This window comes from Tetrao urogallus, assembly GCF_951394365.1.
Source record: "Tetrao urogallus genome assembly, chromosome: 1".
In the NCBI taxonomy this organism is placed as follows: Eukaryota; Metazoa; Chordata; class Aves; order Galliformes; family Phasianidae; genus Tetrao; species Tetrao urogallus.
In genome coordinates, this window is record NC_136813.1 from 25,980,647 (window position 1) to 26,005,038 (window position 24,392).

Consider the following 24,392-nt stretch of genomic DNA (forward strand, 5'->3'; position numbering starts at 1 on the left):
CAGAACAGTCCCTGATCTCAAAAGTATCTTCTTCCCCTCTTTTCCCCTTTTCTTTACTTCACTTTTGCTCACTAAATAATATTTGCAGAGATCTGCATTGTGTAGCAAATTGTACCTCTGTCACTGAGCTTTCTCACAAGGTCAGATGCACTTTGTGCTGCTCCAACTCCAACCAAAAGTGAGGGCTCTGGTTACCCCCACCCCCCTCCTTACCAGAATCTTTGGCAGATGTGTACATTTTCCATGGCTACTGTCCAATTCTTCACAATTACCCGGATCCGGCGCTGTACAAACTGTGCGTGAGTAGGGTGGCAAAAAGCAATGGGCGAGGCAAGGAGCAATGGAGAAGCAGGTTTTATGCCACTGAAAACCAGGCTTGAGAGGCTGTGAAGGCCACAGAAGGAAAGCCTCTCCCAGGGTGTTCAACTCTGAGTGCCTCATGCTTTCACTGCCTGCATTTGGGGCTGATTTTGGGGGGTCTTCAGGGTAGTGAAAGACTACAGAAGTATGTGAATCACTCTGAACCAAGATATTTAGTTAGTTGAAGACACTGCTTTTGATTTTCATAACTGTATTCACTTCTGTATCCCCACAGACAGCCCAAAAGGTGCTTCACAATGCCGGCTGGCCTGGAGAAAGCTTGTCACCGCTGCATATCCAAAATTGCCAGCAATGGTAAGGCTGCTCTGGGAGTAACCTCTCTCTATATTTAAACAGCTCCACAGCTAATAGAAATAAGTCTAGAACGAAGTTAAGGTGGCACCAAGTCCCGCCTGAATTTTCCTTGACTTCCCTGCTTTCCTTTTCCTTTCCTAAGTGATTTTAAGTGCTGATAGAGCAGCAGTTGCATCTCTAAAGTATCTACCTGTACTGTTACGTGGATCAGAGCAGGTTGAGCAGAGGGTTAAGAGCCAATATCTTCAAAACTCCCACTGACTGTATCTCCTTTTCACTCTGAGTTGCACGCAATTTTTGCTTTCACTTTTAATCAACAGCAGTTTCTAATTCCACTCAGATGTACAGAGAAGAAAAGTCCTTCATCCACTTGACCACTCAGCCTAATTGATACTTCACCCACACAACCCATTGCAGTTGTCAGTCCATGGAGATCACCTCAGGGTCTTTTATATGAAATTCTTTGGCTTCACTTCAACGGCTCTCAAAGTTCAGAACAAACTTTAACTTGTGATTAAGTCACATTGCTCCTTGCTGCCTTGCAGTCCTTCAGATCAAACAGCAGCACTGATGAGTCCCAAGTGCATTTCAGCATGAACAGTCGTGGAAGAGCAGAATTCAGCCAAGCAGCTGGGACTGCTCTTAGAGCTGGTGCTGGAGGAGTAGCAGGGAAATAACCAGAGGTGCATGGAACAAAAAGGCAAATGCAGTGTGTCCTCTGATTTTTGTTCCTACTAGTTAGGAGAAAAATGTCACTGTTCCCTGCTGGTACCAGAGCTTTAATGATGGCTGAGAAAACAAAAGATATTTCTGAAGGTTTTTTGAAAGAATGGGATTAGTTCTGATCTCATGCCTGCTCCCTTACCTCAGGAGCACCTTCTTGGATACCCACAAAGTCCCCCTTGTGCAAAGCAACTCAGAAATACCACCCAAGAAATCCATTATCTTTAGTTCCTCTTTACATTTAAGTTCAAAATCGACTTGGCTTTAGCTACAGATCAGCCACTGCATCCCAAACTGATTTTCTTTTTGTTAGAATGCAAACTCCCCTAAAGTGCCCTGGTGCTTCATTTTACATTTTCTCATCACCCCGTGTACATTTTTCAAATTGCATTTCAGCACAGCCCACGTTGTACCTATTGTTTCCTGATATTTAAATGACTCTGAAGAGTCACCCAACTTCCTCAGCATCATTTACGTTATTTTCGTTCTTCATACAGCAATTTAAGCTCAGAACATTAGGGCAATATTAAATAACTGACCACAGAATAAAAGGCTAATTCACTATGCTGAGCCTCTTGCAAAGCAAATCAGCGGCTCTTTATGTAATGCCTACACTGTATTTAAAAAGTGCATCTGGAAATTAAGCACAAGGGGCCAAATTCAGCACTGAAGTCATGACATAGCTGTAATTCAGTAGCTAGAGACATGGCATAAAATTCAGTCAAGCTGTTCTGCAATATTGCCTAACCCCCGCAGTGCCTATAATCTTTATGTATACACCTTCACCATTCAGTTGAATGTTCCCAGGTTACTGGCACCTCTTTCCAAATTGTTGCTGAGGAGAACAGCGTTGCTGGTGTCAGTCCTGCAACCAGAAACTTAAATTGTAGGTGTTGCAATGCTGGCATAGCTTACTTGGGTACACAGCTACCAGTTACCTGTTTCACAGTAATAGAAGCTTTTCTAAGCAGACAGTGATGAATGGCATATAGCAAACAGCTGGAGACTGAGGTTGGGTTTGGTCTTCAGCTCAACTTTATTGCACTCTCTTCGCCTCCAGTGGTGACCTTGCACTGGTACTGGAGACTTCTGCAAGGCTCTTTCAATCTTGTAGAGGTTTCCTGCAAATACCATGAAGGAGTAAAAGGTGGATGAAGATACCTGTGATGTGTACGCACTCTGTTACACTGCTACCTTCCACACTGCCCTATAGCACACTGTGACACTGCTTCCTAAGTGCTTTCCACATGCATCCTTGCAGCATCCTCCGAAACTGCCTTAATGCACTTCCAAAATGAGGGGCCCACTTCCCAGAAGCTAATTGAGGTTAACGATGGATTCTGGTTTCTTCATTCCTATTTCAGCTCCTCTTTAATGCTGATTTCAAGTCATAGAATCATAGAACCATAGAAGATAAGAAGTTGGAAGGGACCCAAAAAGATCATCGAGTCCAACTCTCGGCTCCACACAGGACCACCCATAATTCAACTCTATGTCTGAGAACCTTGTCCAGATACTCCTTGAATTCCAGCAGCTTGGTGCTGTGCCCACAGCCCTGGGCAGGCTGTTCCATGCCCACCGACCATTTCCCTCACCCCCAGCTGCCTCCCCTGACGCAGCTCCATGCCGTTCCCTGGTTCCCTGTCGCTGTCACACAGAGCAGAGCTCAGCGCTGCCCTCCGCTCCCTGTGAGGAGCTGCAGCCGCCATCAGGCTTCCCCTCAGCTCCTCTGCTCTCTGCTGAACACACCAAGGGATCTCAGTTGCTCCTCATACATCTTCCCCTCCAAACACTTCACCATAGCCTTTCTTTGGACACCACATTCTTCTTATATTCTGGTGCCCAAAGCTGCACGCAGTGCTCCAGATGAGGCTGCACTGGCATGGAGTCTTCTCAGAGGTTGCCACGTGCATCTGCATCCCAGGTATCGGGCTGTAAACCAAATTTACTGACATCCACACTGCTGCAAGTCAGCCCCTTTCAAAGCAGAATCCTGTTGGGGCTGAGAAAGGGCTGCTGTGAATTTATACCCAGACCTTTGCTCCTCAACTTGCCCATGAAGATAAACCCTGGGGTGAATGCAAAATTTGTAAAAAACATTCTCCTTTTTTATCAAAAAGTTGGCAGGCCATAGAACAGTGTGGCTAAAGTACCCAACACCTCATGTATTATGATGTATATTGTCAGAGAGCTTGCCATGTGGTCTCCTGAGCAGGCTGCACTACTGCCATACGAGCATGCCATTCACAAAGTGGATAGATTAAGATCTGTAGTCATAAATCACTTCAGATCAGAAGAGAGACCAAGCCACACAGCCGTGGTGTTGGTGGTGATTTCACGCTCATTTACTTCCATGCAGTGGAATAGTGTGGGGAGTTCTGGCAGGAGCCTGAAAGCTCAGCTAAACTGTGAGTTTATGGCATTGAAAAGTCCTGCTGTGCAGGAGGCGCTCTGCACCACCCTGCTGATTTTCCTGCCCACAGATTTCAAGGAATGTGCAAAACGGAAAGCCGTTCCCTCTCCTCTTTCTCTGCTGTGACTGCACATTAGGGTTGCTTGTGTTGCCTCCCATAGCAGGGCCTTGCTCATGCCGATCACAAAATGGCTGCCCCAGCAGTGGCTCTGCTGCCTGATGCCCTGACAGCAGCTCCTTGGATCAGGTGCTTTTCTGATGTTCCTCTGAACCATGCCTGGGCTCATTTACCTCACTCAGCTGTGGTTTTAGAGACTGCCAGTCTTTTCTTGCCTCTTTTTCTAGGACTGGGTCCCAGGGCTCTTCTGACGAGCTGGTGTGGTGATACTGCTGACTTAGAGCTATTGCTAGCCACGTGTGTGAAACTGCATGGACAGCAGCTCCTTCTGCAGAACTGCCTTGCTACCTTGCGACAAATTGCATTTTATTGAGCAATTTGTCTTCAGACCAGACTGGGGCAGCACAATCCAGGCAAATGCAGGCAGAGTGTGTGTGTCCTATCTGAGGAGCGCTGCTCTGAACCCCCCCTCAACGAATTGGGGAAAACGGTCTTTAGCTCTGCCAGTTGCGTAGTCAATTGTTGAGAGTCTCACTTTGTTGAACACAGCGCTGGAAGCCTTCCCAGACGATGCATCTGCCCCTCCAATTCCAGACCTAAGAGGCTAAGGCTGAATGGGAAGATAATGAGTAAATACATTCCCAGCGACTGCTGTGGGAGGAGAATTAATGAACCATTATCTTTTTCTCTTGAGCCGCAAGTTGTCCCTACCTCCCATTTCTCTCCTACAAAATCAAGCTTCTGGATAGAGATGTTAGACATATACGAGCCAGCTGTGTACCAGATGCACAGCCCCACATAAATGTGGGCCTTGCTGAGCCTCTCAGGGCTCATCACAGCATCCCTCCCCACTGATCCATGCACTGCCCGGTGAAGGAATGGCACGGTGCCACCTCCAACTTGTTCCTGCAGGAACAGGAGGAGGTGATACCTCCACCAGATTGGTGGCTCCACTCAGAGCTGCTGACAGCACTGTGATGACGGGACCTAAGGCAACAATGGGGAATCGGTGCAGCCCCTGCCCACTTCAGCTGTATTCATTTGGATGCTAGGTACATTTGTTGAGATGGGCACTGCCTGCTGGTGATGTGCATGGGTGTGTTTGAAGTCCAACTGAACTTCAAACACTGCTCTAGCCGATGAAAATTATAGTCTAGATAACATAACAGCAAGAATGTCTGGCATGAAATGGGACACTTGGTGAAAAGGAAGGGTCTGGGGTGTCAGTGTTTGAAAGAGCTTAGTCAAGGGTAGGATATCACTCAGGCAGAGGAGGAGTTTCTGGTCTGTGTCGAATTCAAGACATGGAAGAGCCAGAGCAGGAATGTGTGTGAGAGAGGCCAACCGGCAGAGAGAGGAGGAGGAGTGGCACAAAGGAACAGAAGTGCTTTCTTCAGCTCAAAATATCTTCAGTCTCCACCAATTCATAGAAATAATAAACATGCTGTTTCTGAGAAAGACAGTCATCTCTCAGGCACAGAAGTATGAGCTCTATGCTCCCTGTAAAGGAAACACAAGCAGTGTGTGTGTGTGGGGGGGGGGATGGATTCCTGTGAAAAGTGACTGCAAGGCAGAAAATCCAGATTTTGATAGTGCCACTACGTCTCTGATTCAGTTTCTCCTTCTGGCAAATGGAGGCAGTGCTGTTTCCCTATTCCTACAAGCACCCTGATGGTGATGCTTTGGCAGCACTGCGCAGCCATCCTGTGCTGCACTGCACAGCATCATGTCACAGGCAGTGGGTCCAGTCCTACATTGCACAAAGGGAGCAAATTGTTTGGCAGAGGCTGCAGTGCTGGGATATGAGCTCTGACTTCTTTCATAATCTTCCACGGAGGCACACTACTCTTTTCTTAACCCTTCTGCAACTTATGCCTACTTCCACAGTCTATGCCCATTGCACATTTGCTTTCTTAGGCACCTACTTGCAGATCAAGAAGTGTTCTGCAGGGACGCTCACTGCAGAATTTCCTCATTATGCTTCCCCCTCATTTTCTGGAGCAGCATCTCACTTTAATATTGCAGAGTGCCCATGATGAGGCACAGAGGTGGCAGCCTTTGCAGAAGATAGGCTGCTCACATTGTCATCGACACTGGATTTCTGCAAAAGTAAGCACTCATCCTCAGTCGCATCAGACTGTGCTGGGAAAGTATGGGGATTCAGAAACAGCAGCAGGTCTCTGAGGAGTAACTAGGCACCTCAGAGCCTCTCATCCAAGAGAAAAGTTGATGCACACCCCTAGAGTATCCCTCCATGGAGCTAGAGTATCCCAGTGATAAGCTGTTCTCTGTCTTTGTGTCCATGTGCTGAGCTGGGTCAGGGAGCCAGACTAACCCCACACTCTCCCCTTGTGCAATAAAGATCACTTATTTAGCTATCAGGGAAAACCGAGTGTAATGGCATTACAGCTGCTATTTGCTTCGCAAACAGACACGGCTCATCAGTTGCCATGGATTAGCTCATGCGAGCTGCTTGTTATCACACACTGTAACCTGGCAGTGTCTGAAGCTGGTGCAGGCTAATGAAGCAGTCAGATATTTAAAAGTAGTAGCAGCAAAAGTACTTTGTGTCTCTCATTGTTTTATTGCTGATGTAAGAACTAAAATGTATTAATTAAAAAATAGAGGCTTGAGCTCTGGAAGAGCAGCAGACCATTTCCTGGTCTCATCGTCTCAGATGCTGCACAATAAATGTGATATTCCCCCTGCATCTTGTACACTGCAAAGCACTGGTGGAACTTCTAAACTCCAATAACACTGTCTTTATTTTCTTTTTCTTTTTCTTTTTTCTTTTTTCTTTTTTTTTTTTTTTTTTGCCATTCACAGCATGCTTTATATTTGGGCTCCTTGCTTTCCTTGCCTTACCATTGTCCATGACTTTTACAGGTAAGTTAACTACAGAAGCACTTCTGTAATTTGAATTTTCTGACACTGCCTGGCAAGTTAATGCATCTTGTGGGAGAAAGGAGTTGGAAACCTTGAAGTTTCCAATCATTAAACTTGTAATTAAGCTTCAGACAGTCCACACCGTATGGAGGGGAGCAAGCAGTTCTTAAATTCAGAAACTACTTGTCTTAAATACACCTCCAGTGTGGGTCACTTTAGCATGGGATGGGAGTTAGGAAATTTGGACACCTTACTGGTACATCTCTGTAATCTAACAGGGTCTGGGTTTCTCTATATCTAACCATAACTCTGAATTTTCTGGCAGTGCACTGCTTATTAGGAGGGCATCTGAACATTTTCCATTGTTGGGCTGGTCCAGATGACCTCTAGAGGTCCCTTCTAACCTAAACCACTCTGTGACTTCTTTTCACCATGAAGTTGCTGATATGGTCTGTGTCTCAGATCTATTTTAATTCACTTTTTTATTGGCGTGTTTGCTTCAGCCCAATTGCTGCTTAGGCTACCAGCAACTGGCAGAGGTCTGTGGGTGTTTCAGCTCTGTCTGGGGGTGGAAGCTCAGCATCCGACACATGAGAAGATTTCATTAATCAGGCTTCCTCTGTATTAACTGCACTGCAAAAACCCTAGAAGCACAGGGCTGGAAGGGAAGACAAGATTGTCTAGTCTGCTATTTCTCCACCTTTTTGAAAATGCGACCTGTTTTTTGGCTCATCTGTCTTTTTATAACCACCCGAAGGCTGGCTTTGCAAGTAGAATTAAGGATCAAATGTTTAAGAAAGGAAAGGAAAATATTTTGAGCTGCAGAATGTTAAACATTTTCAAACTGTGTAAGGCTCTTTTCTTTCCTGAGGATCACTTTTCTCTTATCATTAATAGAGGGTTTTTTAAGGCACATTTTCTAGCACATTTCCCAATACTTCATTGCTTCCTTTGGACCCTCCACACCCTCCCCAGGGGCCATGACCCTGACTTGAGGCACACAGGCAGAGGTACCACCCTGCCTCCCCTTTCAGACCAGCTCTTATGCTCAGGATCCCTCTGGCAGACCTGGGGCTTCCCCTGACTCAAGAAAATTCCACAGCTCCCCACAGAGCCTATTTCAGCATCTTACTGCTCTCTCAGACAAAATAATTTTCCCCACATCCAACCTAAGTCTCCCCTATGGCAAATGAAATAGTCTGTAGCCTGTCCTACACACAAAGATACATTGGTGACTGTCCTACCCAAAGAAGCTTTGAAATATTTGAAGATTCCTATTATAACTCCCCTCCATCCTTCTTCCAATTCTTCCAACCTGACCTCACAGGTCACTTTTTTGTAGCTTTCTTATACGTTTGCCTTCCTCTTTTGGCCCCTGGTATGCATAGCTTATTTTTCCTCCTCAAAAAATATGACAGAACACAAGACTCAGCTGAGACCTGAGGAATGAGCAGCACAGAATAATTAGCTCCTCTGTTTAACATGCAGGATTCCTGTAAATGCACCTCAGAAGAAAAGATGCTCTCTGTACCAGCTCACTGGCTCTTATTTAGCTTATGGTGCATTACAGGCCCAGATGGTTTCTGGCAGAGCTTTTCCCTGTCAGAGATTTCTTGTTTTTTATTTACATTTAGGTTTTCTCTTCTAGATGTAGTTCTCAACTTTATCAGATGTCATTTCTTAGATTTTGAATGTCTTTTTCCAGAGTATCCAGATACTAAATTTTAAGTCTTGTCCTCAGAAACCCTAACATTAATTCCGTCTTGGTGTCCTTGAGGAGCTGTTCATCTTCTGCCTTATAATTAAAGAGTGATGGTGCAAATGAGCTCTATACACAGGCATTGTGGGTGGGATAAATCACAACTCAATCTGGACTGTACGTGGCTGTAACCAAGCTCAGTATTCTGTTTTGCCCTTGCTGTCAATTAAGGGAAATGGGCATTTCTGATAGTGAAATTCCCACAGCCTCCTTTGGATGTCTGCAATAGGATGAGATTACTTTTGAGGGACTCTGGACAATGAGCCCAACTGCAGGCATCTCTTTTTGGACAGAAATGTGAAAAAATGTGTTCAGCTGAATGCCAACCCTGCTTCCTTTATCTGGGGTCTCCTCAGTACCAGAAATGACTGTGATACGGCTCTGATTAGGGAGTCCTAATTAGGAATTAGGGTGTTCTAATTAGGGATTAAAGAGCAATTAGGAACTTGAGAGATGGCCTCAACTGTTCCATCTCAACACTTAGGCTCCTATGCTTATCCATGACTTAAAATTGCTATTCATCCCATAAGAGGATTTTGGCTTTAGCTTTTCCCCAGTCTGAACATGCCTGAGCTGTGGAGTAGGGGTGAGAAGGTATGATTTCAAGTGTGGTACAGCTTGTGTGCATGTTGACAGCAAGCCTTCTGGAAATGGATCCACAGTGGAATCTGACTGCTTTGAAATAATGTTTCTTGGGGATATTTTATAATACCTTTAAAATCAGTGAGAAATGCAAAGTGCATGGTAAGATATTAGCCTGGAGTTGTGGTCATCTCCCCCACCAAAGGCAGAGCCCTTCTTTTTCCACAACTCACCAAAATGAAGAGATGATGTCACTGTAATATTGCATTGTCAGACAATATTGGTATTCTGTGGCTGCGTACCTTCAAAGCTATTTTTAGAAAAATTATATGTCAAGGCAAATGCAGGTATTTATTATCCAAGCAGAAGCCTCTGATTTTTTGATAACAATCTGTTTTCATGATTGCAGAGATCATGCTGGTGCCCCTCCAGTCATTTTGTCTTGTGCTTTCTGCAGAGGGAAACTGAGATATTTTCAGATGTTAACAAGCAAATTACAACAATATAAGTTAAAACACAGCGGTGAATTACTGGTAGTAATTACACAATAACAGTGTATATTTCAAAATCTTGGTGGTACTGTAAATCACACTGTAGATTTTTTAAAGAAGTCCTCTGTTATGAGGTGCATTTCAGCCATTTCCAGCTGCCTGAGAAGAGCAGAGCAGTTAAAACAAGGCCAGTGCTGTGTGCCAGGGCAGGTCACTGGGAGCGCTGGATTCACAGCAGGGCTTGGATTTCTCATCGCCCATCGACCCCCATCACCAAGAGCCAAAGGGGAGCAAAGCTGGTGCCCATGGAAAGGAAGCACTGATGCTCTCCTGCTGGTCTGGGTGTTCCCAAATAAAGCACATGCTATGTGTGAATTGATCTCTGCATTACACATATGCCTCAATTTCGTTGTAGCAAATGTCAGTGCTTATCTGCCAGCAGTAGGTCCATATTTCCCATTCACCCACAGTACTGTATTTTTAAAGTTATAAATGTACTAATTCCTTTCATCTTTTCTTTTGCTGTCATATCTGCCTGGAACATTCTCCTCAAAACTACAGAGTAACACTGCCTGTCATTCAAATTGTTCCCAAGTCTGAGTGCTGCCATGTTACATATATGAAAGGATTCCATAACAGATTGGTCTGGGAAACAGAATCTTAACTCCATGAAAGAAAATTGGCATGTTTTCTTGCCTATTTTTTTTCTCTCAAATCAAAATCTCAGTAGTGCATTGGAAACAGCAATTGTCTGGGTTCTTACACTTATATATATTCCCTAAGATCCCTGGCCAGCTGCTTTTCAAGCAGGCTATTATACGGCCAAGGACTCTGGAAACACTGGCAGCTGCTTTCTGAAAATGATAGAATTCTCAGTGATTTCTCTATTGCCCACCTTTTAAAAGTTGGGAGTCTGAATAGGTTTCAGTGTTAGTGGCAAAATGGACAAAAAATTGCAGGCTTAGAAACAGCAGACAGAAAGGAAGAGAGTCCAAGTCCATCCAAGTCCAGCCCTTTTCAATTACAAGAGGCTTAGTACTAAATATTTAGTCTAGAATAATCCCTATGCTTCTCCATAGCAGGTCACTGCATATTATGACTAATGTAAGATCCATAGCAAAGCAACCACAATCCAGGATATCCATATTATGCTATGCAAGAAGTACGGGAGAGGTTTAGCACACCAGCAATGTTCTAGAGCACCCATAGCAGTGGATTTGGTGGACAAATTTGGTGGAAGAAGGCAAAAAAACCCCAACCCAAACAACAACAAAAAATCCAAACCCACTCCCCGTCAAATCACTGATATCTTTTTCCTGACGCCACACTGCCTTTTTGATGTAGTTTTGAACATGAAAACAAGACGTTCCACCAGAGAAATGTTTAACACTAAGGCCAGCACATTGCTCTAAGTGTCCTGCATCAAAATGACAACCAATTGTTTGGAGAAAAGTAAAAAAAAAACTCCTAGAAAATGAGTTTTACAGCAAGAAGAAAACAGAAAATCCTTTCTGGCTTCTGCAACTGAACAGTAGAAGTCCCGAAATATGGGCTCAATGACAATAAAATTATAGGGTAATGAAGAATTTAAAATTATTTAAAGACACCAGTGAGTAGGAGACTTGGGCAAATGATTCAGCTCGGCTAACTTTAGGTACTTACAGCTGGCTGTCTAGATTCCTTGTACAGTTATAGAGAGAAAGAAGCACTTTCAGGGCACAATTCATCTGACCTATTTTAAATGCCTATCTTAGGAAGAGATGAATTGAATTTTAGAAGGGTCTATTTCTCCCTGTTGACCATAAGGAGAGTCTAGGAAACTAGTTCAGATATAGATGCCTGCATTGCAGACATCTAAATTTGGACAGATGAGTCTCACTGCCACAGACCTGTATCATAAGCTTCAGTGTCTAATGCCAGCATCAGCCTTGTACCACCATACATTCCCTTCCCTAAAACTTACTCAGCTTTCTCATGCTAGCAGTAGATTTGAGGGTTGCCAGGATCCCCAGCTCCATAACAACCAGTGCTTTTTATTCTCCAGCAACCAAACAGCCTAGAAATTTGAGCATCCCTCGTTCCCTATTAGCTGCCTGGGAAACTGAAATGGTTCCAGGAGCTCCCACAAGCACTGGCACCCAAGCTTTAAGGAATCTGACTCAGGAACATGCTACAAACATGGTGCTAATAGGAGAGGCCTGGGAGTAGGTTATCAGATGAAAAAAAAAATAATTTATAAATGGTACTAATTTTCAATGATTTTTTTCTACTTCTGATGAAAACTTCCTGACCAGCTCAGTCAATTGTTCATTTATCAGATGTTAAAATGGAAGCCAGAGTAGTTAAGTAGTTAGATTTGCTCCCCTCCTGCCCTTTGCTTGCTCACAGCCCTCACTCCTGCAGTGGGAGATGCAAACCCCACTTAATTCAGCTCCCACTTCAACAGACACTGGGTATGTATCTTGGGTCTAAGAACTGAACTTCAGTGCAGAATTTTAGTTTGCACTGTACAGCTTGTTGCACCGTTTGATCACTCAAGATAACAAACATTATTAATTTTTGCTGTTCAGGAATGAAGTTTTTGGAAGATTGCCCAGTTCAGCCACTAATTCCATTATATCTGTTGGTGGGTGGCGTGATTGGCAGCTTAAAGGTAATGTGCATTCTATGTGTGAAAAATACGTTGTGTGACTAGACTTTGACTTATTGGTTAAGACAAAATGATGGCACCAGACAGCCATGTGCATGCAGTACAGGAGACGGCTATCTGGATTGAACTGCACTTGTTCCAAACTCAGGGCACCCATCAGCCAAGTGAAATGCTAATGAGCTCCCTTCAGCATTGTCCCATACACTGTGGTATGACTTTCTCTTACAGTATGTCTGCTATCAAACCCACTGATAGAAAAGACTGCATAACATGGCTGGCTATGGGAAATGAAGTCCTATTTCCTCAAACAGTCCTCCAAGCCTCCTTCATTTTCGCAGGTGTTTGCTCATAGTGCTGCACGGGTTCAATTTATCACACTTCAGCATGGTTAGAAGCAGTGACCACACAGTAGCATGGCTTTCAACCCTAAGTAAATGTACCCTTGCATTGCTGTGCCTATTAATCTGGGCACAACCAGCTCTCTTCTAGAGGACCATGCTCATTTATCTTTACTGAGCCAGCAGAGGATGGCTACTTGGCTACTTGGCAAGACACCCCATACACATGTCACACCCTGGGCACTATAGAGCTGTAGCTCTGCGATGACTCCAGGGCAAAGGATGACCCCACTTTGACAGGCCCCTTAGCTAATGCATCCAGGTCCTTTTCTTTGCCAGGACTGAAAGATCAGGGAAACTATTTGTAGATCTCTACATCCCCTGAACTCCTTCACAGTTATAAGCAAACTGCAGTACAGCACTGGGAAACCAATTATCCCTCTGAGGATCTTTGGGCAGCAAATAAGTAAAAGGAGAAGCAAGAAAGTACTTAATCTAGTACTTAATCTTGCTATGTGAATGCTATGAGTTCTCCTGGCAAATGTTTAGATATTTGATCACACCTCTGGACTTATCTGTATATTCAAAGACAATTTAACAATGCTTTAGAAGAGATCAGATTTGAAAGGAACTTCTCAGGCTAATGAATGGAAGCATTCATCAAAAATGCTGACTATCTCTTAGCTGTTGCTGATTTGAAATCACTTTTTATCACCCAGAGTAAGTGGGTCGGTTAATATTTCTACCGACATCAAATACTGGATTGAATTTGGTTTCAGCTGACACAGGACAGTGTTTTTTTGCAGGCTGGCAATATATCTGAACTTGATTTGGCTAACTTTTGTCATCTCATAGTGCTTGATCTCTAGCTGAATCCCACCCCTTAGTTCTACCCAGTTGCATTCATGGAACTGCACTGACTGCTACTGGCGTATGGGAGTTGTGCCTGAGCAGTACACTTAACTAGCTTGAAATCTGAGACTTAGAGATTTATGGACACTCTAAGAATGGGTATAGGATGAGTACAGGATGAGGTCTTGAAAGAACACTGTCCTGTGATAGATGCAATTTAATGACTACTCATTCTGGCCACATGGATCTCATCTATTTGGCTTTTTCAGCGCCTCCAGTCTTTTAAAAGCTTTGATAACCTGTAGTTGTTCACCAACACGATGCAGCCACTCTACAGTATCTGGAGAGTCTTGCTGAATTCATGCCTTTCTGCTCCATAACCATATATTCTGCATTATTATCAGTGTGAGCAACAGCCAGAATTTGCTTCAACTACAGCGTGGCAAAGCAGTGTGCAGAAGGATAGACTTTATATGGAGCGGTTAGATGGTATAGATGAGATCTATAAATCCAAGGGTTTTCTGTCTTCCTCTGAAACAACACTCACCTATCAGTTAACCCCATTCCCATCACTGAGCATGATGAGGCTTCAGCACAGGCATCTACTATGTGCTGAGATCATCTCAAAGCTAACAAGCATCATGGTGCTTAAAGTCAACAAACAGGCCCCCATATGGAGAAGTAAGACCCAGTGGGCAGGTAGTTTTTCCTCTCCCAGGTGTCATGAGCCTGCCTAAAATAAATGCTCACATGAGGAGAACATGCCTTACTGGTTTGAACAACCAGTTCCAAGTTCTCAGCTGTGATGCATGACATCCAGTGGAAACGGCATTTTTTGGCCTATGTTTGTGGCTGGACCTTAATCTCTGTTTCTCATAACCTTTGCCAACAACTGGGTTAGGAAAACAGCTGGCTTTTCCAGCAAATATTTAGTCAATACACAACTGAACAGTTCTACAAGGTAGAGCAAGAGAATCCTGTTCTCAGTTGATTCACCTACATGGTAATGGAAAGCAACGAGGGGAGAGAAATCCACCCACAACTAGGCAGGAACTTCCCTCCTCAGCTCATTTAGCAATTACTCTAATTTGATTTTTTAAATCTCCAGTGTGAAAACTGCTGCCATTTCCCCACATAATCTGTTCCCATGCTTTTCTATCATGCCATTGGCAAGTTATTTTTCCAATGTCTGGCCTAAAAATCTCACCAAGGATCTGTCTCATTTTGGGCTCCTCAGATTTCTTGTACCTCTCTTTCCCACACTCAATTTTAGTTTGGTCCAAAGGTTGGCAGTGGTCAGGAGATGTTCAGACTTTCCACCGTTTACTCATTCCCTTTTCTCCCCAATGGTTCCAGGTGACTCTGCTGCTGTACGACTCAACCAAGATGAGGCAACTGCTTTCCAAGTCTGTTGTGATCGATGATGATGATGACGATGAATACCCCTGGAGGCAGAACGCTCACAAGTACTACATCCATCTAACCCTCAGCATCTTCCTCTTCCTCTGGTTCATTCTTGGGAACTACTGGGTGTTTTCAGTGTACCTGCCAAATTTCATCCCACCTTTTCACCAGCCCCAGGATTACTGTGACAAAACCTTGTACATTTTTGCTGTTGGTGTTCTCATTATTAGCCATACTGTTCTCTTCCTCCTCATCTTTTGTAGCTGTTGCATATATCTTTTTTCCAGGCAAAGATACTCTTCAGAGGAAGACTAAGTGCCACGTAAATAAAGTTCCAGATGTTTAGGAAAGGGTGTGCAATGAAAAGGCAATAACTCACCCTTATGCGTATCTTTGTTGTACTATATATACGTATGTTAGCAGTCAACTGCAGGAGGAAATTGTAAATCACATTCCAGTGCCATTTGGAAATAGCTAAACTAGAATACAGCTTACTCCATGTGAAATTGCTGCTATAGATGCCAGGGTGCAGTCTTGCTAACTTCTATAGCCCTTTTTTAACTCTTGGATTTTCTATTTGAAGTGTCAAATTCTTTAGTAAGCTCTTGGATATGACAAACTCCTTCAAAACCAGGCTCCTGGTTTTACAGCACAGTACATATTTGCCTGTAAAAGTAGCCATGTTATCCCCTTTACTGGGACCTGAACACCTCTGTAGCCTTGCCGAGGTGTGTTACTGTCCTTGCATTAAAGATGCAGGAGCTGAGGCAACAAAAGGTATAGGGCTGCATTCAGACCACTTTGACTTTGGACTTTGACAGTGACTTAGATGCTCATCAGAAAGCTACCCAGGCCACTGTTAGACCAGCCTGTTAAGTATCTGGGATAGCAGTATGAGCATATATAAAAGGCAGCTCGAATATGGCACCAAGATCTCTCCTGAACTTGGTCTAGAAAGCATCTGTATCTATCTTTGGTGCTAAAACAGTCTCCATGTATCCATGTATATCCAGTGCATCCAAACTGAGCCAAGGCCACCAGGAAATGAGCTACTGAGCAACAGATTAGGCGCTGTAACCAGGACTCAGCAGTTCCCAGCCCAGGGAGACTCATTTCTCCACTTCTTGTATAATATTAATTTGTCAGTACCACACCAAGATGCTTGTCAAACCACGGTGATTAAGTTCACATCAAAACTGATGAGGCTATGTTAGTGTTTTAAACATAGAACACGGTAATATAGAATATTTAAATACGGAACATGAGAAGGAATGTGGGAATTTCAGGTGGATGTGCTTACTACAGCAGTCCTCTGGTTGTGGTGTGAGTGTGAAACACCTGATTTGTTCACTGCAGTGCCGTACTTACGGAAATCTGTACTTAATGGATAGATGTAACTAATACAGCTTTTAAGCCAACAGCAGTGTCAGCTTTAAAAGCACCAGCATGCTCAGAGACAATTGTTTTGTGACATGTAATGGAAAGAGCCTGTACCTGGTCCTGGGAGATTGTTTTTTATGTGCTGATGAATGCAGTATAAAAGCGCTCTTTCTGCTTTTTCTTTTATGCAAATCTGTTAATACAGTCAAAGTGGAAGGGCTCTCCTGTATGCAAGCATGAGGATGGCCCCAGGCACAGGAAGCAGATGCGGGCTTGGGGTATCTTTTCTGTTAAAAACCAGTGTTTTTAGAAGTGTGTGTTTTAGAGAAACCTAACAGAGCTGTAAGGCACCTGTGGAAGGGCAAGATCTGTTCAACAACAATACCCACAGCTGAACAGGCTTTGTTCAACCATTCCTCCTGGGTCTGAGGCTGAACAATAGAATATCTGTGGGAATCACCTGTGAACATCTATCTCAGAGCCGTTGCATAGACTAAGGGTGCATTTGGTCCAGATAGATTTTAATTCATGCCCCAGCTTTAGGAATTATGTAGTTGCGGAAACCTAATCTTAGCAAGCCGGTGGGAAAATGGGTAGAAGAGGAAAAATCAGCGTAGCACTCCCCAGCTCCGCAGCAGTTATCAGGAGTCGGAGATATGCTGTCCCCATTCAGAAATTCAACAAATGGAAGTTGCTAACACTGCCACTTGATGCATGCTGTGTGCAGGGAAGTATGAGCAGCGGCAGCCCTTCCTTTTATACATGAACTGAAGATCCAGGCTGTGTTTTCCCATGAGCTGCTTCACCCCATGCTCTCCATTGCCTCTCTGAAGGTACTACGCATTTCTGAAACATAACTGTTGCCAACAGTGGAATGCTAGAATTCCTCCTTCCTGCCCCAAGTATCTCATGGCTCAGCATTTGGACTACCAGATTTTGGCACAGACAGATGCTCAGTTCTGAACCACTCTACATGATTCTACCTTCAGTGGAGAGCATATTTCATTCATTAAGATGTCACGGTGTTTAAAAAATTGCATTTCAGCATCTTGACATCCGGCCAGCACTTGAATGTAACAAAGCTGCTGTTTAGCATTACACAGGAACCTTACCAAAAAGCATTAAAAAGATTTTATTATGCAAAGGAAATGTAACACTAAAATAGCTACAGACATTCATTCCAATCACTGGACTCCAATAAAAATGTCCCTGTTCTTGTAAAATGCTGCTAGAGTCATTCTTGATTACAGAAAATTACTCCTGTGTGTGTCAGAACTGACTGCTGTGCCACTACACACCCTGCGACCTTGCAGCAAGTGACAATGTGTGTGCTCCTACCCAACCAAATACGATTTGATTTTAGTTTGCCCCACAGAAGAAGAGATGAGCTGAGTCCCATTGCCTTGTGTTTTCTGTGTGCCTGTATGCGGGCAGTTGCAGCAGCAGATGAGCAATAATTCATGAAACACACCAGTGACACACCAGTGAGCCTGAGGCCTGCATCTCATTCAGGCTGAATGAATCTCTGCAGTCAGTTGTGGAGACTTAATTCTTTAGGTATGAGAACCCAGAACATTCACTGACTTTGTGGGAAACAGCTGATAAATCACAATGCCAGTGTTCAATAGTTGGTTGACTCAAGCTGAAAGTAATAGAGGAGGTATTAAGGAAGCTAAGGGCAGTTGTAAAATACTTTAAACATCTATATGGTAAACAGAAAACTTCGTTAAGATCGAGGGAGGAAAATTCTGAATTGACAGTATTTAACTTTACTAATGTATGTGAATAATCTATTACACTGCCACTGCCTCCTTCAGCAGGATAGAATCACGCAGGTGTGGAGCAAGGACAGCCAGTTTGGAGCATATGATGCATAGCACTGTGTTACTGTGGCTTATTAAGTTATCAACATTCTCCTGGTCCGTCATCTTCAGCAGGATTGCTCCTAACACTCAATAAAGCACTCAGCTTAAATTCAAATGAAGCTGGTTTAAGTGAAAGCATTTTATCTCCCTTTGGGGTAAGCTAGGAACGTGGTCTTCAGCACCTTACCTTGTAAACAGTAACTTCCTAAATTCACAGAGTGATGGTGTCCCAGGCATGGATGAGCTCAGTCCCTGGAGGAACAAATACATTCCCTCTGCAGACTGCTGTGGAGAACTAAATCATTACAACCCCAAAGCTGAAAGGCTGAAAATACAGTCTATGCCTTGGTATGAAAATGTTTAACATTTTCCCACTAGACCAAAATTACAAATTTAATTTATTTTTTTATTTTTTTATTTTTTTATTTTTCCTGCAGTGAAATAAATGGCTTTGGGAAAATTGAACAAAATACACCCTTAAGCCAATTATGATGAACTCAGAAATGTAACGACTACAATGGAGGAAATTGTCTGTAACCATTCTAGTTAAATCATCTCTCCCTTTTGAGAAACAAAGCTATCTTTCTAGCTTTCAACAGAAGAAATAGCCACAGTTTCAATGGATTAGATTGCCTGTGCTCTGCTAGTTGTGGGTACTATGGAAATCCAACAATATGAAGACACAAAGATATTTCTGCTTGCACAAAGAAGAATACAGACATATACATATCATAAATGCAATGGCAGTAGACATGCAATACATTACATTTATTACATTTTATTGCCCACAGTGTATTTCTCCTCCCTCCACTCCACCTTCTTTGGCAATAGACATCATATTCCAAAGCTTTGAGGAACAGCTTCCCAGAGCTGTTTTAAAAGCTGCAGACAGATAAGTAAATGTCTCATTCTTTCATTTCAACATAGGTAGCTCTGGAGGGCTACCTGCTGACCCACAGAAGTAGGGAAGAAGGACATCAGACATGTCACAGACCTCATTGCTGGAGTAGAAACAGGAATTCATACTGTTCAGGAATAAAAATAGGAGATTGCTCTCACAAGGCAATTGGTTCAGACTTTATGAGGCCCCAAGGCATCACACTTTAACAGTACAAGGTGACTGTGCAGAAAATAATAAAAAAGTAGAAGTTATTCTTGGTTAGTTCAAGAGCTGTTTTACATGTTTCAGAGTTGGCTGAGCAAGGACCTGCAGCTTAAACTGAGGGAAAAGAGAGAAATGTACAGGACGTGGAAGCAGGGTGCCTGGGAAGAATATAGAGACGTTGTGTAGAAATAAGATTAGGAAAGCCAAGGCACAGACAGAGAGCTGAATTTGGTGAGGGATGTGAAAAATAATAAGAAGGGGTTCTACAGGTACATAGGCAGGCAGACAGCCAAGGAGAGTGTTCCCCCTCTGATAAATGAGGATGGAGAACTGGCTTCGTCAGACATAGGAAAAAGCTGAGGTACTCAATGAGCTGCTTTGCCCCAGTCTTCACAGGTGGCCAGGCTGCCTGTGTCTGCCAGGATCCTGAACCTCTAGGTGTGGGTGAGAGGAGTGGATTCCACCCCACTAGACTTCCTCATGAAACCGTATATAAATCCATGGGGCTGGATGACATGCATCGCAGGGTTCTGAGAAAGATGGCTGATGTGGTTGCCAAGCCGCTCTCCATCATATTTGAAAAATCGTGGCTGTCAGGTAAAATCCCTGGTGACTGGAAAACATTACTCCCTACTCCCAAGAAAGGGAGAAAGGAAGACCCAGGGAACTACGGGCTAGTGAACCTCACCTCTGTGCCTGGGATCCTCCTGGTTACCATGTTAAGGCACACATGAGATGAAGAGATAATCTGAGACAGCCAGCACAGCTTCACCAAGGGCAGATGGAGCCTGACCAATCTGGTATAATGGAGTGACAGCATCAGTGGACAGGAGAAGGGAGATAGATGTCATCTACCTGGACTTCTACAAAGCCTTTGACATGATCCCTTCTCTCTAAAATGAGAAGGTATGGATTTGAAAGATGGACTGTACAGTGGATTAAGAATTGGTGAATCGTAGGTGTTGGAAGGGACCTCCAGAGATCATCGAGTCCAACCCCCCTGCCAAAGCAGGTTCCCTACAGCAGGTCGCACTGGTCGGCATCCAGGCAGGTCTTGAACATCTCCAGAGAAGGAGACTCCACCACCTCCCTGGGCAGCCTGTTCCAGTGCTCCGTCGCCTCACCGTAAAGAAGTTCTTGTGCACATTTGTGCAGAACTTCCTATGCTGCAGTTTCCGGCCGTTTCCCCTTGTCCTGTCTCCACTCACCACTGAAAACAGTCTGGCCTCGCCACTCTGCCCCCCACACCTCAGATATTTATAGACCTGGATCAGGTCCCCTCTCAGTCTTCTCTTCCCAAGGCTGAACAGACCCAGTTCACTCAGCCTTTCTTCATAGGAGAGATGCTCCAGGCCCTTCACCATCTTCATGGCCCTCCGCTGGACTCTTTCCAAGAGATCCCTGTCTGTTTTGTACTGGGGAGCCCAGAACTGGACGCAGTACTCCAGATGAGGCCTCACCAGGGCAGAGTAGAGGGGGAGGATCACCTCCCTCGACCTGCTGGCCATGCTCTTTTTAATGCACCCCAGGATGCCATTGGCCTTTTTGGCTACAAGGGCACACTGCTGGCTCATGGCCAACCTGTCGTCCACCAGGACACCAGGTCCCTCTCTGCAGAGCTCCCCTCCAGCAGGTCATCCCCCAACCTGTACTGGTGCGTGGAATTATTCCTCCCCAGATGCAAGACTCTACACTTGCTTTTGTTAAATCTCATCTGGCAGAAATCTATCATATTTTTCCCAGGCTGCGATCTAACAGTTCAAATCTGAGAGGTGTCCTGAGATGCAAAGTATGGGCCTGAGGGCCAATGTGTGCAAAAGGTTTTTCTACAAGGAGATCCTCCAGATTTCCACATCAGTTAGGTACCTGCATATCTTTTGGATTTGATTCTTAGTCCTTTGGGGGAAAAAAAATTACTTTTCAGTACTGAGCTGAGTACTCAGGGTGCAGCACTGAGCTCAGTTTGCAGGGTGCAAACAGTGGAGAAATTATGACATACTGGTACAGCTGCTTCTTGAGCACAACAGGCTACTTGGCCTAGAGAAAGCCTGATTTCATTGCAAACAACCCTGCTGAAGACAGGAGCTGGCAAACTTATCAGTGACTTGGGTATAAAAGCACACAAAGAAAGAGAATACCCTGCTGCTCCCCAGAACAGCTAGAACTTTGACACTTTGCTGCACTCAGGATGAGTATCTTTTCTACTCCCACTCTTCTGATCACATCAACACGTCAGATATGATGCTGGGATCTCCAGGCCTGGATGCTCCTCTTCAACCACTCGCAGGACCTCTACTCCAGCCAGGCAGAAAGAAGTGCGCTGCCTCTGTCTGAGAACTGCTGACAGCTCATAATTGCTGTTACACTTAGAGGGTGCTTTAACGTCTCAAGTGCTCTTGAGTGTCCACGAGGACATCGTGGAAAATGCTCATGGCAAACGTGTGTCTCCAAAGATGGTGACTTGCACACGGTTGCCACTTCCTTTGAAAACCTGTCTCTAACTACAGATGTTGAGCTCTTCTGAAACTTTGGCCCTTAAAACCTGCTCTTGCTCCCACTGCAATCAGTGGCCATGTTCTGATTGACTTAACGGGGCCAGGCACAACAACTTAATTAGAAATTTGGCAACTGTGGTGAAAGAATGCGCAAAAGCCTTCTGGATCTTCTGTAGGAAGCAAGGAAAGGAGCCAGTTGTGCTTAAGACAAAGATAATAGAAGAGACTGGCAGAATGGCCTTGAAGCTGCTCTTAAACATTTTGTATAACATAATTGCTTTTCAGCTCTTGAGTACTCTACCTGTCCCTTGGGAAGAAAACATGAAGCATGCTGAAATGCAGAGCCCTGCAGAGCAATCAGTACCCTCAACTTTTCTTTTGTGTTGTGAGGTAATTAAAACCTTGTTTAAAACTCCTTGCTCTTTCACAGATACAAGGATGGATCAAATCCAAGGATTCTTTTCATGTCAGTCCAGCTGTGTGGCCAGAGGTGCATTTTCACCAGCCCTTGCGTTTTATGAAAACAATGAGGTCTTCAAGAAATCCTAACACTGAGGGGATCACAATCACAACAATTCAGATATTTTATTTGCTTTGAGAATTTTCTGCACTTGTGAATGGTCTGCATAACGAACTCAGAGGCTGCTTCTACACTGCAAGATGCAGGCACCTGAATATAGGATTACCAGTGCCAGGCCATGCTGTGCAGTCAGCCCGGGTGCAATCTCACTCATAGTGCTTGAGAATGAATTATTCTTCAAGGAAAGTATCCCCCAGACCATACTTGAGCTTGTTTTGGACAGACATAGCTGTTTAATGTGTAAAGAAAGCAGCCTGTGCATCATCAAATATCTGTGTAGTATGAGCAGTAAGAGGATCTAGCCCTGAGAATAAGCTATGAGTTATTTGACAGCATAGATATACCTGAAGTGCTGCTGTCCTCAAGTGAAACAGTAAATTTGAGCATGTTATATAAGGAGTGAGCAAGGTGAAGTCATCTTGTTCAGTAGTCGAATGAGGGGAATGTAAGGAGCTCAACAGCTTTGTGCCTCTCTTGATCCTGCCCCTTCCAGTGCAGCTGTCAGTCGACGCAAATAACAGCTCCTGGCTATAACTACCCCAGTTGTTTGCTGACAATCCACGAGAAGAATTGCTAGTTCAAAAAATCCCTCTTATTCAGAATAGTCTCTTGCTTTGGTTTAATGCTTGCTAAACTAGCTGCAAGAAAGAAATCAAAAGCTGCAGCTTCCCAAATTTTCCAAATGCCAGAATGGATTCTAAATCTGCTAACAAAGAGCATCAACCTAGAATTCAGTACAAAAGGGAACACACAGCCAAAAAAAAAACCCTTGACATAGGAGGATTTTTTTACTGTGAGTGTACTGCCAGTACTTCAGTTCTTCAGTAGCATCAGCCAGCTCCTGACAATACAGTCTTATCATTCTCCTGCACACAATCTCTATTGCCTCGTCACTGAGATGGCTGGGTTAGTAGGCAGCACTTATTCCATCTCTCCTGCCTCTGGAACAACACAAAGGCAAAACATCACAAGAGGAGAAATGAAATAACAGCAACACTTAGAGAAACTCCTGGAAACTGTATTTGATAGAAGGGTGTGGCTAACCTAATGACATTCAACAAAGCCAAGTGAAAGGTTTTGCACTTGGATTGACGTAGTGTATACAAACTGGGAAAGAACTCATTGAGAGTAGCCCTGATGAGAAGGTCTTAGGGGTTGGTTGATGAAAAACTTAACATGATCCAGCAGTGCACGCTAGCAGACTGAAAGGCCAATGGTGTCCTGGGTTCCATTAGAAAAAGGGTGGCCAGCAGGATGAGGGAAGTGATTGCCCCCCTCTACTCTGCCCTTGTGAGGCCCCATCTGGAGTACTGCATCCAAATCTGGGACCACCAACACAGAAAAGATGTGGAGCTTTTGGAGAAAGTCCAGAGGAGGGTCATGAAAGTGGTCAAAGGTCTGGAGAACCCTTTGACCATTCAAAGGGCTGGATTTAGATTAAATGTTGGGGGAAGTTTTTCACAGGAAGGGCAGAGAGGCCCTGGAAAAGGTTGCCCAGAGAAGATGCAGATGCCCTGTCCCTGGAGGTGTTCAAGGCCAGGCTGAATGGGGCCGTGGGCAATCTGATCTACTGCCTGGTCTAGAAGTTGTCAGCCCTGCCTCTGGCAGAGGGATTGGAAATTGATGATCCTTGAGGTCCCTCAACCGAAGCCATTTTATAATTCTGTAACTCTATGATTCTATGATCACAGTATTGATGCTATTGTATTTATTTAATATCCTTAGGTAAAATTGAGTGTGTACAAATGTGATATAAGTTCCCAGCTCTACATTCAAACTCCTTCCTAGCAAACATACATTCTCTGAGGCCCTAATGTCAATAAACAGAAGTAATATGCTCTCATTTTCCATTTCTGCCTAACCCTTAAAATGCCGTAAGCTCTCCCACTGTCTGCCTATGTTATTATATTTTGTGTTTGACTAGTGGGAAGCTTCTGCCATGCATACTCACACTGGTTAGTCCTTCCATGTTGCATCACACAGCACCCAGATGATTCCAGTTCAAATGGTTTAGCCTGGAAGGGAGGCACAATCTTGTCAATCTTCCATCTTCCACTTAGTTTTAGAGACGCCTGC

General features: G+C 44.1%; 1 protein-coding gene across 1 annotated transcript; it reads left to right on the forward strand.

The window, feature by feature from the left end:
* Window positions 1-617: 617 nt before the first annotated feature.
* On the forward strand, window positions 618-15,206 carry TMEM272 (transmembrane protein 272; the record flags this gene model as incomplete). The annotated part of the gene is made up of 4 exons (XM_079534239.1): window positions 618-675; window positions 6,756-6,815; window positions 12,218-12,300; window positions 14,844-15,206. The coding sequence occupies 4 exons, from the start codon at window positions 618-620 to the stop codon at window positions 15,204-15,206; spliced, it is 564 nt and encodes a 187-aa protein (XP_079390365.1).
* Window positions 15,207-24,392: the final 9,186 nt, after the last annotated feature.